We start from the raw sequence: 16212 nt of genomic DNA, 5'->3' as shown, positions 1-16212 counted from the left end.
GACTCATAGAATAGCAGAGTTGGAAGGGGCCTACAAGGCCATCGGGTCCAACCCCCTGCTCAATGCAGGAATCCACCCTAAAGCAGCCCTGACAGATGGCTGTCCAGCTGCCTCTTGAATGCTGATGGACCAGAGGGGTTCTAGTGGAAACGTATAAAAATAGACCATGGAAACGTTAAGTCTGCCCACCGGTGGCCTGAAGGACCCCCACCCAAACGATTAATGTGGGGCCTTTGAAACAAACAGGCTTATTATTAAATGAGCTGTTGTGGACATCAAGCTGCTTTAGCAGAATTATTGGGCTAATTCACTTATTTTTAAGGTCCGAGTCACACATGTACCACCAAGAGGTAAGTAACACGTGTGAAAGAGACATCACAGACTAAAACATTTCAGCTAGCAATATTAACACCACAATATTACAGCCAGTGTGGTGTAGCAGTTGGAGTGTTGGACTGGAAGTCGGGAAGTTCTAGTCCCCACTCGGCCATGGGGGACTTTGGGCCAGTCACAGACTTTCAGCCCAACCCACCTCACAGGGTTGTTGTTATGAAGATAGAATCTTAATCACCCACATGTTTAGTTTTTAATCGGTTTTTAATGCTTTATGTGTGTATGTTCTGTGTTTTAGAGTTTTAAATTTTGTATACTTGTTTTTATCTCAATTTTAGAATTTCTGTAAACCGCCCAGAGAGCCCTGGCTATGGGAGCAGTATATAAGTGTAATAAATAATAATAATAATAATAATAATAATAATAATAATAATAAATGGAGAGGATGGTTATGTATGCCGCCTTGAGTTCCTTGGAGGAAAAAGGCGGGGTATAAATGCAATCAATCAATCAATCAATCAATCCACTTAAAAAATGCATGGAGGCAATTCACACACTCAGGTGCAAGACGTGATTTACATGCCTGTGTGAACAAGTCCTAAACCAGTGTCACAGAGGGTTTTTTTGGCCCAAGGGCTGGATTGCCACCCGGGAAACGTCCTGGTTGCCACGTGCACCCAGCAGTGGGCACAGGCAGAGCCCAAAGTGGGCATGACTACCAAGTCTCTCACATACCATACACTCACACACGCCTCTTTCTCAGCCCCCCCTCTGCTGATCTACATAGATAAGCGCTGTGGGGTCATTTCCCCGGCTCAGCGCTGAGGGAGGCTCCATTTCTCAGCACTGAGCAGAGAAAACGCCTTATCTCCGATCAGCTACTCACCAGAGAGCACACATTTCGCTGGGGAGAAAGGGGTGCAAATGGGAGAAGAAACTGGCAGGCTGAATAGAAAACCCCTCTGATCTGTACCTGGCCTGCAGGCCAGAGGTTCCCTACACCTGCCTTAACTGAATCCGGGTCAAAAGTTTATTTATTTTATACTTATTTAAAATATTTCTTGGCCGCCTTTCAGGGCAGAAGTCATCCCAAGGCGGCTCACAGCAATAAAATACATAAAAACAGTTAAAATATCAAGTTAAAGGAAGCCAGATTCCAGCTGGACATCAGGAAAAACTTCCTGACTGTTAGAGCAGTACGACAATGGAATCAGTGACCTAGGGAGGTTGTGGGCTCTCCCACACAAGAGGCCTTCAAGAGGCAGCTGGACAACTATCTGTCAGGGATGCTTTAGGGTGGATTCCTGCATTGAGCAGGGGTTGGACTCGATGGCCTTGTAGGCCCCTTCCAACTCTGCTGTTCTATGATTCTATGAACCACAATAAAATAGCAATCAAAACAACTAAAAAAAGCCAACAATAAACCAGCAGTAACAGCAACCACAGTGGCCACTTCAAGAGAAGGCCCCGGTAAAATAATACATTATCAAGAACTTCTTAAAAGCCTACAAGGATGGAGCATGGCGGACCTCCGATAGCAACTTGTTCTAAAGTGCTGTAAACCGCCCAGAGAGCCCTGGCTATGGGAGCGGTATAGAAGTGCAATAAATAAATGAATAAATAAATAAATAAATAAATAAATAAAGCAGAGCTTTCCAAACTGTGTGTTATGAGACATTAGTGTGCCGGCTGCAGTGTGCAGGTGTGTCGCGTGAACGTAACGAGAAACCTCTGAGTCTACGTGAAATAAGCAATACCAACTTGCATGCATTTTTACGCAGCAAAGGTGCCCATTAGTATGGCGCACTACCTTTATCGTTGGTGCGCTCCTGCGCACATGGCCCCTTTAAGATATAAGACAAAATGGCCGATGCGACGGGAAGCACAGGCTGGCCCCTCCACACGCCCGGATTTTAAGGTAGGTCTAGCAAGGCGCTTAGACAGCTTTTGGATTCGCGTTTCAAAAATACATCCAAATATAGGTAAAAAAGCATTAAAAATTCTTCTGCAGTTTTGTACTACATATATTTGTGAAGTATTCTTTTCAACAATGACAAACTTAAAGACACTGAAATGTAGAAGCTTAAAAATGCTTGATGACAAAATGTGAGTGTCTTTTATCTAATATTCCACCAAATATTCAAAAGCTGTGTTCATCCCATCAACCTCATACATCTCATTAAAATGGTAAGTAGCTATTGGTGTTATTCAGTTTTTTTAAAATTCTTGCACATATTTACATATTGTTACTCATAAGTGACAACAATCTTGGAAATGTATGTTATTATCTTGCAAATCATAGATTTTTAAAAATATAAATGAAAGGTTTTCATGAGATACGTTGTGTCCCCATACATTTCGTTATTACAATTTATGTAATACATTTATGTAATAAATGGAAACAAAGCCCAATGAAGAGAGACTGAAAGAGCTGGGCATGTTTAGCCTGGAGAAGAGAAGATTGAGGGGAGACATGAGAGCACTCTTCCAATACTTAAAAGGTTGTCACACAGAGGAGGGCCAGGATCTCTTCTCAATCCTCCCAGAGCGCAGGACACGGAATAACGGGCTCAAGTTAAAGGAAGCCAGATTCCAGCTGGACATCAGGAAAAACTTCCTGACTGTTAGAGCAGTATGACAATGGAACCAGAGACCTAGGGAGGTGGTGGGCTCTCCCACACTCGAGGCCTTCAAGAGGCAGCTGGACAAGCATCTGTCAGGGATGCTTTATGGTGCATTCCTGCATTGAGCAGGGGGTTGGACTTGATGGCCTTGTAGGCCCCTTCCAACTCTGCTATTCTATGATTCTATGTATGTGTCCGTATCTCTTATAAGGGGTTAGTTTAACCTCCAGTTTGCTAGTAAAACTGAATTACTGTGTCACGAAAGATGCCTGTCTAAAAAGTGTGTCACCAACATGAAAAGTTTGGAAAGCTCTGTTCTAAAGGTTTGGGGGCACTGCAGAGAAAGCCCTCTCTAACTGCTCTCGGGGTGGGCAAATGAGATGGACTCAGAAACATACCATCTCAGTGAGTTTATCTGGCCCATGCTGTCTTTCCTCCACCCTTAAGCTTGGGGTATTCCTTTGAACATACGGCCACACGAAGCCATCTTATACCTGAACTCTTGTTTTTAGTAAGGGTTGAACCTGGAATCTTCTATATGCAAAACAAGAGTTCTGCTATCAAGCGTTGATGTCATCTCATTTGCGGGAGAATTGAATCGACAACGAGAGATTGGTTACATAATCAATCGCTGAAGCCAGGAATCAACAAGGACCCCAGAGGGGAGACATGATAGCACTCTTCAAATACTTGTCACACAGAGGAGGGCCAGGATCTCTTCTCGATCCTCCCAGAGTGCAGGACACAGAACAACGGGCTCAAGTTAAAGGAAGCCAGATTCCAGCTGGACATCAGGAAAAACTTCCTGACTGCTAGAGCAGTACGACAATGGAACCAGTTACCTAGGGAGGTTATGGGCTCTCCCACACTAGAGGCCTTCAAGAGATAGCTGGAGAGCCATCTGTCAGGAATGCTTTAGGGTGGATTCCTGCACTGAGCAGGGGTTGGACTCGATGGCCTTGTAGGCCCCTTCCAACTCTGCTATTCTATGATTCTATGATTCTATGTAACTTTTTTTTTTTTTAATTTATTTTTCGATTGCATTTCTATACCGCCCAATAGCCCAGTTAGCAAATGAGGGAAGTCGAAGTCCTGGACTAAGTTCAAATCCAGTCAATCAATGAGAAAGAGCAGATTGGAAAACATTGTTCCCACTCAACAAAACACGCATTGTTTTACACGGAGGCTGCTGCAGGACACCCCCACCCCCATGCAGAAGCCATAGAGGGGGGTTGGGCGTTCTCCCGTCCCGTTGCCCCAGCCCAACGTTTTGCCAAGTCACTATCTATTATGTAACCGGACTAAGTTTAAAAATAGTGTAAAGGAAGAGAGAAAGAGAAAGAGGATGAAGGTGGAAAAGGGGTTTCATTTGTTGTGGGGAGACAGTGAATGTTCCTCCTTGGTTTTTTTTTAACTCCAGTCTTGAAAACTGCAGCTGCAACCAGAACAGATGGCCAGGGTTTGTGTGGCACGAAGCAATTTTACCATGACTGGAGCTCAAAAGGAAGATTAAGAGCAGCGAGTCTAAACCAAGTTCGGGGTGGAGGCGGAGGGGGGCGGGAAGACAATGAATGCCACAATTCAGCCGGGCAAGACGAGTCGAAAATGCATCCGAGCCTCCTTCCAAGACCAGTGCTGCTCCCAGTAAAGGCTCCTGTTAATGGGATTCTGTGTCTTCCTTTGGCGGCACAACCAGACACCTGAACGCCCGTCCATTACTGGAGCACCAGTTGGGTGGAAGCACAGGGCCTAAAGACAGGGCACACTTGTAAACAATCTCTGAACCTATTCGGAAAACTCCTGGAAGCTCTACGCCTTGTGTCAAATCATTGTTATCTCCAGTATTTTGTCAAATTATGTCCTGGCTCCAGTATTCGAGGCAGTAAGCCTGTGTGCAACAGTTGCTGGGGAACATGGGTGGGAGGGTGCTGTTGCACCATGTCCTGCTTGTTCATCCCTGGCCGATGGCTGGTCGGCCACTGTGTGAACAGAGTGCTGGACTGGATGGACCCTGGGTCTGATCCAGCATCAGGGCACCTCTGATGTTCTTATTTCAATCCCTTCATGGTAACGCTACATACCTCTTATGCATTTATACCTCGTAAGACACACAGTGACATTTGCTGCAGTATTTTAAATAATGCAGAGTTTTTCTTAACTGATCCCAGAACATTTGTTTTTAAATGGGTATTGTCTGCTTTTATGCTTTTTGTGGTTTTAAATTTTGTACATTTGCTTTGACTGTTCACAGAGAGCTTCGGCTATGGGGTGGTATATAAATATAATAAATAATGTGGAATAAAAAGCAGGAAATAACACTATGTATATGGAATGTGTAATGGACCCAACAGTTATCAATGCACTTCAATACTGCTATAAAGCAATAATGGACAACTTCCAAACATAGGCCACAGCTAGACCTAAGGTTTATCCTGGGATCATCCAGGGTTCGCCCCTGCCTGAGCACTGGATCCCCTGTGTGTCACCTAGATGAACAGGTTTGACCCCTGGACGATCCAGGGATAAACCTTAGGTCTAGCTATGGCCGTAGATGCACTTGCAAAGAAGACAAATTTGTGCCATTTCCGCAGGGGAATGTGCATTTCCACCCTGAATATCCACACAAGAAAAACCTGTTTTGTGATGGTGCCCTAAGCCTCTGCCCCCTTCCGGGTTGTCATGCATCTTCCTGATTCTAAAACAGGCAGAGAGATGGCAAGAAACAAATGCTAAGCTTGTTAATGATCGAGGTTCCGTCAGGATTCAAGAACCGTACAGCTTGGAAAAGTGAGCCAAGCCACCTATTACAGGGGAAAGAGAACCGAGATTATGAAATGGGCTTCCTGGAGAAAAGGTCACGGACTAGATGGCCTTCTGGTGCTTTAAACTCCATCCAAAGATAGGACACAAGTGCTGTAGAGATCAGCTTACAACAGGGGTGTTGAACCTCTTCCAGGCTGAGGGCCACAAATGCCAGCTCAGAGAAACTCTCGGGGGCTGTGTTCCAGCAGTGGGCGGGGCCTAGTGCAAAAGGGGCAGGCCATAAATACAGGCATCTTTTAGCTTAAAGGTCTTACTGAAGGTGACTAAGCCTCAGGAGAGGCATTTCAGACGTTTAGAATGAGGAGAAAACTGTGTGAAAGGCAAGAAACCATCAAACAATCAGAGGCGGGGTGGAGCCAGAGGAAGGGGCGTGGCCACTTGGAGAATCCCAGAGGGCCGGATTCATAGAATCATAGAATAGCAGAGTTGGAAGGGGCCTACAAGGCCATGGAGTCCAACCTCCTGCTCGATGCAGGAATCCACCCTAAAGCATCCCTGACAGATGGTTGTCCAGCTGCCTCTTGAAGGCCTCTAGTGTGGGAGAGCCCACAACCTCTGTCAAGAGGCAGCTGGACAACTATGTGTCAGGGATGCTTTAGGGTGGATTCCTGCCTTGAGAAGGGGGTTGGACTCGATGGCCTTGTAGGCCCCTTCCAACTCTGCTATTCTATGATTCTATGATCCTTTTGGGGTGCTTCCAGACAAATGGTTCACCATGCTAAGAAGGCCTTGCTCTTCCATTGTAAGCCACAAGGAGAATTGCAACAGACTTTCCACAGTGTGTGTGTGATTCCTGCATTGAGCAGGGGGTTGGACTTGATGGCCTTGTAGGCACCCTTCCAACTCTGCTATTCTATGATGTGCATTTTCCTTGTGAATATCTGACTATAATCCATCCACACCGGTGCCCTCAGCACTACTGACTGTTTACGGGACGTGGTTTTGACATGGGTGCTGAAGTATCAGGAACCTGAACCCATCGCAGCTCAGCACACGTTCACGATACACTTCGTGAAACCCTTTCATGTTTGTTTTCCGCATTTTAAGGAGTGCTTGAACACTTTTCCAGTTCATTTTTTAAAAAATTAAAATAGTGAAGCACCACTTAAATTAAAGCATTTTATAGTGGTTTAATTCCTTAAATACTCCCCCCTTTCAATTAGTATTACAAGGTCCATTTAGCCCCTTTCTGCTGAATCTCCTTTTGATAAGCCAGTTTTTCCTAATCAAAATGGCATATCCAAGAGAAACTGCAAGCCAGCAGGGTGAGTTTTATAGAGCTGTCAGAACCTAGAACAAAGTACATCCATCTCTTCTGCTAGAAACTCAAATGCTGTGCGATAGAGGGAACATGTTAGAAACACTCAGCATCTTTTTGTCTGCTCTAACCCACCATCCTATACATGTCTACCCAGGAGTAAGTCTCCTGTTGACCTACAAAGCTTTTCACAGTCTAGCTCCTTCCTATCTTTCCTCTCTCATCTCACACTATTGCCCCGCTGGTGCTCTTCGCTCCTCTGATGCCATGTTTCTTACCCGCCCAAGGGTCTCTCCTTCCCTTGCTCGGCTTCGTCCATCTTCTTCCGCTGCCCCTTACGCCTGGAACGCTCTTCCAGAACATTTGCAAACTACAAGTTCAATCTCAGTTTTTAAAGCTCAGCTAAAAACTTTTCTTTTTTCTAATGCTTTTAGAACTTGATTTTGATCTGACTTTTATACTGTTAGATTTACTCTACCCTGTGCCTGTTTGGTGCATTCTCTTCCCCTTCCTATTGTTTTATTATGATTCTATTAGAATGTAAGCCTATGCGGCAGGGTTTTGCTGTTTTATTGTTTTACTCTGTACATTCCTCATAGCTATTCCTCATATCGAGGCAGTAGCTAAATCCTGTCGTTTCTTCCTGTATAATATTGCCAGGATTCGACCATTTCTGTCTGTCTCTTCTGCCAAGACTCTCGTTCACGCACTGGTTATCTCTCGGTTGGACTACTGCAACCTTCTTCTCTCTGGCCTTCCTTCGTCTCACATCAGTCCGCTGGTCTCTGTCCACCACTCTGCCGCTAAGATCATCTTCTTGGCCCACCGCTCCGACCATGTCACTCCACTTCTGAAATCTCTTCATTGGCTTCCAATTCACTCCAGAATCCAATTCACTCCAGAATCCAATATAAACTTCTCCTGCTGACATTCAAAGCTTTTCACGGTCTAGCTCCTGTCTATCTCTCCCCTCTCATCTCACACTATCGCCCCGCTCATGCTCTCCGCTCCTCTGATGCCATGCTTCTCGCCTGCCCTAGGACCTCCACTTCCCTTACTCGGCTTCGTCCATTTTCTTCCGCTGCCCCTTACGCCTGGAACGCTCTTCCAGAACACTTGAGAACTACCAACTCAATCACAGCTTTTAAAACTCAGCTAAAAACTTTTTTTTCCCTATAGCTTTTAAACGTTGAGTTTGTTCTGACTCTATACTGTTAGCCTCACCCTACCCGGTGCCTGTTTACACTTCCCTGTGCCTGTTTGCATTCTCTTTCCCTCCTTATTGTTTACTACAACTTTATTAGATTGTAAGCCTATGCGGCAGGGTCTTGCTATTTACTGTGTAATCTGTACAGCACCATGTACATTGATGGTGCTATATAAATAAATAAATAAATAATAATAATAATAATAATAATACAGCACCATGTACACTGATGGTGCTATATAAATAAATAATAAATAAAAATAATTGAGTTCAATGGGATGCTAGGTAAGTGGGTATAAGATTGCAGCCTTATGTTAGATAATGTGGTGATGCTCTTCACTTTAATCCATTTTTTTCCTACTTGATAAGCTCAACCTCATCTTCTGCATTATCAATTTTTAAAAAGTCACGAGACTCACAGGTTTTTGCTCTCTGTTGGTTGTGAAGCCCCGGCTGAGCTGACATCAAAAGCACTTTGAAAAGAACATTAAAAATGTAGCATTTCAGGATTCTTCAACCTGTCTTGGTCTTCCCTGCAACAGCACCTGAAATTCTAATCCACCATGACCCGTGACTGGTAGCCCTTCCGGCCCAAACCCGCTTGCAGATAGTTGCCTACTCACTCACTGATCATATGACATTGCTGTGTGCCCATAGTAAGCAAGGGTGTTGAACTTCAGGCCCGTGGGCCACACCTGGCTTGCCTGTGCTGTCAATCCAGGATCTTGAAATTGTTGTAGATCGCAAGCTGAATAGGAGCCAACAGTGCGATATGGCTGCAAGGAAGGCAAATGCTATTTTGGGCTGCATTAATAGAAGTACAGCTTCCAAATCACGTGAGGTCCTGGTTCCTCTCTATTCGGCCCTGGTTAGGCCTCATCTAGAGTATTGCATCCAGTTCTGGGCTCCACAATTCAAGAAGGACGCAGACAAGCTGGAGCGTGTTCAGAGGAGGGCAACCAGGATGATCAGGGGAGTTCAAATGAGCTCAAACCCTTGATGGAAAATGAGGAAATCTCTCTCTCTCTCTCTCTCTCTCTCTCTCTCTCTCTCTCACACACACACACACACACACACACACACACACACCCGTGGACAAGGCGAAGCAAAGGGAAGTGTTTAATTTTGGATTTATATCTCAACTTCAATTGTTGCTTTTAATGGATGGTGTACACCGCCCTGGAATTTGTTAATAAGGAATGGCGTATAAATATTTTAAATAAATTAAAGTGGTACAGGTGGCTTTGTGTATTTGTGATCAATGCCCAACAGTGTCCAGTTTGGGAGACTGGGGGGGGGGGGGGCAGGGTGGTTTTTAAAAAATAATTAAAAAAATAATAATTTTTAAAAATTGGATTTTTAAAATTTAAATCGGATTTTTTTTAATAAAATGCTTTTTGAGGAAAAATCTATCTAAAGATAGTTTTCTATTTAAGATACACTATAGTCCAAAGGTTATTCATCATGAAATAAGGATTAGTTTTTAATTATGTAGCAAGAGGCTGTATATATTCATGCAATGTTAAAAAAAATTGGTAAATGAATTCCATTAATCCATTCACAATCTTATAGAAACCTTCCAGTGGTTTCTGTAATATTATTGGGCAGTTTTTCTATGTAGAAGATATTTTCACTGCTGCTTGGTTTTACAGTTCTCAAAACGGTGAATTTGTGTCTACAGAGATCACAATGCCATTGTGCCTTTGCAAATCTATGTACACAGAATCAACCCCTTACCTCTTTAAGCGCTAAGTTTCAAAAAATTCAATGAATAGAGTGCACTTTTTTGGGGGGGGAGGGGGAAGTCACATGATTAAATCGAGTCTTAGTGATTTAAATCGTGATTTAAATCAAATTGATTTAAATCAAACCCACCCTGGGCTGGGGTGGGCTGGGGTCTGTCAAGCCCAGAGATGCCAACGGACAACGTTCGCCGGAGGAAGTCAAAGAACAGCAGCTAGTCCAAAGGGCCCCCACCATAATAGGACAACATCTATACGGGGAGTTCAGCTTGTTTTCCCCACGGTAGTCAGAGGCTAATTGAACCTCGGCTGGGCGAGTTTGTTTGATGCTACGCAGGGAAGCCTTGGATACCCAATTTGAGGCGGAAGGTTTCCGTGAGCGAGTGTCCTTATTAGCACAATAAAGACGACGCATCCCGTCTCAAACCTCTCATTATTTTTCCACCAGTTTTTTTGTTGTTGTTGTTGCTGCCCCGCACAACGCAAGTCCACGCGCCTTTCAAGAGGCAGGGTTTTCTCTCGGGGGAGACAGCAGGCTGAGAACACCTTCCCCCCTCCCGGCCTTTCAGAAAGAAAGGATTTCTCCACTTCAAGCCACAAATCTCCCTTCTCCACCATCCCTCACCACCATCCCCACAGAAACTCCAGGCAGCGTCACAAGCAGAGGCGAGCTTTAGACTAATTCCAAAGGAAGGGTTTCTGAGGGAAGCGGGGGCACTGCGTTAAGAAGGTGTGTGTGTGTGTGTTAATAAGCTTGTGACTGTACAGTTAGCAGAAGTTACCTTGCGTGTGATAAGAACATCAGAAGAGCCCTGATGCTGGATCAGACCAAGGGTCCATCTAGTCCAGCACTCTGTTCGCACAGTGGCCAACCAGCCGTTGGCCAGGGATGAACAAGCAGGAGATGGGTGCAACAGCACCCTCCCACCCATGTTCCCCAGCAAGTGGTGCACACAGGCTAACTGGCTCGGATACTGGAGATAGCACACAACCATCAGGGCTAGTAGCCATTGATAGTTTTCGCCTCCATGAATTTATCCAACCACCTTTTAAAGCCATCCAAATTGGTGGCCATCACTACATCTTGTGGTAGTGAGTTCCATAGTTTAACTTTCCGCTGTGTGAAGAAGTCCTTCCTTTGATTTGTCCTAAATCTCCCACCAATCAGCCCCATGGGATGATCCCACTGAGTTCTAGTATTGTGAGAGAGGGAGAAAAATGTCTCCCCGTCCACATTCTCCACACCGTGCATCATTTTGTACACCTCTATCCTGTCTCCCCTCAGCCTCCTTTTTTCCAAGCTAAACAATCCCAATTGATGTAACCTTCCCTCTTAGGGGGTATATTTTGGGACGCGCAATAACGCAACTTATCCAAACCATAAGTTAAATAGAATTGCTTCAAAAGAATTGCCTTTCTCCGAAACATGGTAAAAATGGCTGTCATTATGATGGACGGGGTGTGCGCCTGTGTGTGTGTGAGAATAGGAGGGAGGAAGAAATTGAGAGAATGGCCAAGCTTTCCCCAACTTGATGCCCTCCAGGTGTTTTGAAACTCAACTCCCATTAATTCTAGACAGTATTGTCAATGGTTAGAGGTTATGGAAGTTGTAGACTAGGGTGGGCAACTTGTGAGGTCCAGAGGTTTCAGCCTACAACTCCCATCATTCCTGAGAGTTGGCTAAGGTGGCTAAGGCTGATGGGAATTGTGGTACCCCAGATGTTTTGGTCTACAAGCTGCCCACCCCTGCTGTAGTCCAAAATAATTTGAGGGCACCAGGTTGGAGAAGAGTGGTGTAGCCTATCCACCATCACCACCTCCACGTCCATCTGGCTCAGCTTGAAGCCGTTTTCAAGCTCAGCTTGAAGCCGTTTTGAGCAGGGGGTTGGACTCGATGGCCTTGAAGGCCCCTTCCAACTCTGCTATTCTATGATTCTATGATTCTCTTTCCAGCCTGGCCCACCTCAGGAAAGCCAGAAGAAACCTGGATTGATGGCACTTCCATGCTCTGAGTGACATTTAGTGGACTGTTGATGCCACGTGAATGTTAAATCATGACATTCAGTTACACTAGTATTTCTTGACTGCCATTGCCAGCATCAGTGAGGTAGAAGGTTACCGGGGCCCAGAAGGGTTCACCCACTCAGAGTTGGCATCACCGTCTTAGATTTTACTTGAAGATGGGTGCTGGGCGGGATGGAGGGAACAAGGTTCTTCACACAGCGCAAAGTTAAACTCTGGAACTCACTACCACAAGATGTGGTGATGGCCACCGATTTGGATGGCGCATTTAAAAGGGGGTTGGATAAATTCCTGGAGGAGAAGGCTAGCAATGGGCTTGTTCAAAAGACACCTGAAATCCTGCTGGTTACGGCTTTGGGTTAAGCAGCAGGGTTTAAGGCAGCCTTCCTCAACCTGGGGCGCTCCAGATGTGTTGGGCTGCATCTCCCAGAATGCCCCAGCCGCTGGCTGGGGCATTCTGGGAGTTGTAGTCCAACACATCTGGAGCGCCCCAGGTTGAGGAAGGCTGGTTTAAGGGGTCTTCTGCAATGCATTTTGCTAAACCCTGCTCACTCACTAACCACAGTTGGACTGTCTAACCGTGGCCTAAAGTGTTGTGTGCGACAGCACGGCATGTGGTTAGCGCTAACCCCAGAGAACCACAGTTTTGCTAACCACAGAGCCTGAAGTGTCATCTGAACAGGCCCAATGGCTACTAGTCCTCATGGCTATGTGCTACTTCCAGTATCAGAGGCTGTAAGCCTATAACTGCCAATTGCCAGGGAACATGGGTAGCAGAGTGCTAATGCACTCATGTCCTGCTCGTGGGTCCCTGGTCAACAGCTGGTTGGCCACTGTGTGAACAGAGTGCTGGACTAGATGGACCCTCGGTCTGATCCAGCGGGGCTCTTCTTATCTTCTGAGCCAAACAAAATTGCATCCTAGAGTCCCAAAGAATGGCATGGGAGACCCTGGGGTACAATCTCAGTTGAACCTCATAGAATCATAAAGTTGGAAGGGGCCTATAAAGCCATGGAGTCCAACCCCCTGCTCAATGCAGGAATCCACCCTAAAGCATCCCTGACAGATGGTTGTCCAGCTGCCTCTTGAAGGCCTCTAGTGTGGGAGAGCCCACAACCTCCCTAGGTCATTGGTTCCATTGTCGTACTCACTCACTCTCTCTCTGATCTCCAGCGGACTGACATCTTCGCTCTCAACCTTCTCTTGTCCTCTCTGGTGTTCTCTGACTACCACCCTGCTTTTGGCCTTTCCTTCAAGTCTATCCTCAGTTTCCTTTCCCCGTCTCAACCCAAAGGTCCAACCCGTCCAAGTTGTTCCAAAGCAGGGAACTGCACAGATACGCCACCACTCCCAGACACCACGCATCACCCCGTCAGTCTTACCCGGCTTGGGAGATCGTCCCGCAAAAGGGTCCGCTGCAGAGCTCCCGGGGCAACTTCCTCCAGATGCAAGACGTGGCAGAGTTCCGTCAGTTCCTCTCGCCCCAGGGAGCCAGTGCCGGTGACATCAAAGCTGTCAAAGAGCTGTTTGAGATGGGCTTCGTACTGGTCCTGCTCAGCCTCATCCATCCCATAGCCTACCACGCTCACCTGTTGAGCAGGGAGAGAAGAGAACCATAAGGCAGGATAATGACTCTCTTGTGTGAATTCCAGAGAGGTAGCAGCTGCATTCGCATAGGCCACGCCCACAGCGCCCCTCGCCCCCCCCCTTTTGGGCTGCTTATTGAATCCTCCTTGGTAGCGTTTGAGCGAGAAGAAGGTGGCAGGTCCCTGCCCCGAGGAGCTTGCAATGGGAGAGTGAGCGAGGACCGCTGGCAGGATCTGCACTCAGCCCACTGGCAGGCCTTCCTTGGGCTTCTGCAGAGGGAATGGGGCAGCCTGGCCCAACCTGGTGCCCTCCAGGCACAGCCATTGTGCAGGCTGGGAATGATGGGTGTTGTAGTCCCGCACATTTGGAGGCCCCAGGCTGGGCACGGGATGTGGATGTTTCGGAAGCAGGCTAAAACTTGTTTGTTCCAGCAGGCCTTTAGAGAGTAATTTGGTCCTCCATCTATGTTAAGGACTTATAATTTTGTTGTGTATTTTAAACCTTTTTTTAAAAAAACATTTCTTTTCCTAGGTTTTAAAATGTATGTTTTAAACTTTGTAAGACCGCCTTGAGGCCCAGTATTGGGCGGGATACAAATAAATATAATAATAATAATAATAATTTGTCTATCACAGCATTTGAAGGGAATGTCGTCAGCACTCTCACAAAATGGCTGCCATGGGGGCGAGGCTTGGCCATTCATGAAATGCCTAGGCATGGCCAGTCACGAGAGGGTTGTCTGTTGCACCACATTGGATCCCCCGGCCTTAGAGGGGCTGACCTGCTGGTTAGCAAAACACAGAGGCACTCCGGTTCCTCCCTCTCTGCATTTAATTTATCTAAAAAGAATCTTCTTAAAATGGTTTGTCCCTCTGGTCAGCAAGAAGTTTGCCTTTTGGAATGGGACTAAGGGTGGAAAACTTGCCTTGGTTTTAGTTTTGGTTTATTATATTGTGTGTGTTTACACGAGAAGAGGAACGGCTCCTTCCTTGACGATTCTCAGAAAAAGCATCCTCCTCACGGAAGTTTTGCAATGTGTAAAGGCATTCGCTCATTTAGTGAAAAACTAGACAATCCCTTTAACAATTCTGCAGTTAGTTGACAGCCCTTTTTTTGGCAGCATCTGATTCCATGACACCCTAACCCAGATCCCGTTTCCTCCTCCACTAACCTCAGACTCACCCTCCCCTTCGGCACAGCAGAAATTAGCCTAGTATTTTTAAATATTTGCAGATGGATAGTAAAGCAAAGACATCATCAGGCCCCGTTCTGTTGCAACACTCAACAGCGGTTCTAGTTTTAATTGCCTTGCAGCCAACTCTATCACCAAACTGATCTAAATTGCAGAAAATCCAACCTGCTCTTCAGAGGTCAGTTTTATCACGCAGTTCAGCTCCCGATTATTATTATTTTTATCTTGACTGCCAGCAGCAAAACCCTAACAGTCTCTGTGAAGAAATGTAAAATTCGGTAGCTTCTGGATCAAAAGCAAACTCCAGGACGGTAGAGAACACAAGGCCCAGTAAAAAAATCTCTTATTCTCACCCTATTTCCCTTTCTGCCTCTTTCATTCTATACACACTCCCCCCCCCCACCATACAGACTATTCACATCCTTTGTGCACTTCTATAAGCAACCTGCTAAAATAATCCTGCTGAGATGATTATTTTAGGGGCGCCACATTTTGTTTAATATCCCAAAGTCACCAAAGGACACCATGATCTAATAGATTCACGAAAAATTATACATCGTGTTGGCATTTAACTAAGGAAGCAATAACAGGAGGCTAGGAAGGAAAGCTTATTACAGAGCATAGAAACCCCATCCCATCAACACAGCAGCCTGAAAAAGACAACGTCACCACGTCACGTTCCCCAGCCTTGACCTGTCCTCTGGCTCCGAAGAGGACTCAGGGGCAGAGGAGACTCCTTCCATGAATCCAACCTTCGCTCGGCCAGGGCCTTCCAGATCGGAGGATGTGCCTCGACCTGACTGCTTAAATGCAGAGGACACTCACCCGTTGCAGCCTCATAGAATCATAGAATAGCAGAGTTGGAAGGGGCCTACAAGGCCATCGAGTCCAACCCCCCGCTCAATGCAGGAATCCACCCTAAAGCATCTCTGACAGATGGTTGTCCAGCTGCCTCTTGAAGGCCTCTAGTGTGGGAGAGCCCACAACCTCCCTAGGTCACTGGTTCCATTGTCGTACTGCTCTAACAGTCAGGAAGTTTTTCCTGATCTCCAGCCGGAATCTGGCTTCCTTTAACTTGAGCCCGTTATTCCGTGTCCTGCACTCTGGGAGGATCGAGAAGAGATCCTGGCCCTCCTCTGTGTGACAACCTTTCAAGTATTTGAAGAGTGCTATCATGTCTCCCCTCAATCTTCTCTTCTCCAGGCTAAACATGCCCAGTTCTTTCAGTCTCTACCATGCCCACCCCATAGGAGCCAGCGGCTACAAATCAGGCGGTAGCCCTTTAAGGAACAAACTGCTTCATGGAAGGGGTGGAGTTGCCTGCAGGTCTTGAGCTGCTGGCCTTTACAAGGCTTCAGAAAGCCTTTGACTGTTACTGAGTCAACAGCTCCCCATGGCCTGAGTCTCATCTAACCTGGAGCTGG

The 16212-nt window shown here is 46.1% G+C and overlaps 1 protein-coding gene across 7 annotated transcripts in view; it reads right to left on the bottom strand.

Annotated features, from left to right (window-relative positions):
* Nucleotides 1-16212, bottom strand: part of NIN (ninein) — a 159314-nt gene that overhangs the window by 118819 nt on the left and 24283 nt on the right. For all 7 annotated transcript variants that reach the window (XM_063118241.1, XM_063118242.1, XM_063118244.1 and 4 more), the window contains one exon: nucleotides 13392-13598. In XM_063118241.1, coding sequence (XP_062974311.1) covers nucleotides 13392-13577 — 186 coding nt within the window. In that variant the 5' untranslated portion in view covers nucleotides 13578-13598. The remainder of the gene's footprint in view (nucleotides 1-13391; nucleotides 13599-16212) is intronic.

Source organism: Elgaria multicarinata, chromosome 2 (genome assembly GCF_023053635.1).
Source record: "Elgaria multicarinata webbii isolate HBS135686 ecotype San Diego chromosome 2, rElgMul1.1.pri, whole genome shotgun sequence".
NCBI lineage: Eukaryota > Metazoa > Chordata > Lepidosauria > Squamata > Anguidae > Elgaria > Elgaria multicarinata.
Note: the sequence above shows the minus strand (reverse complement) of the source record. Positions and strands in the feature narration are given on the sequence as shown.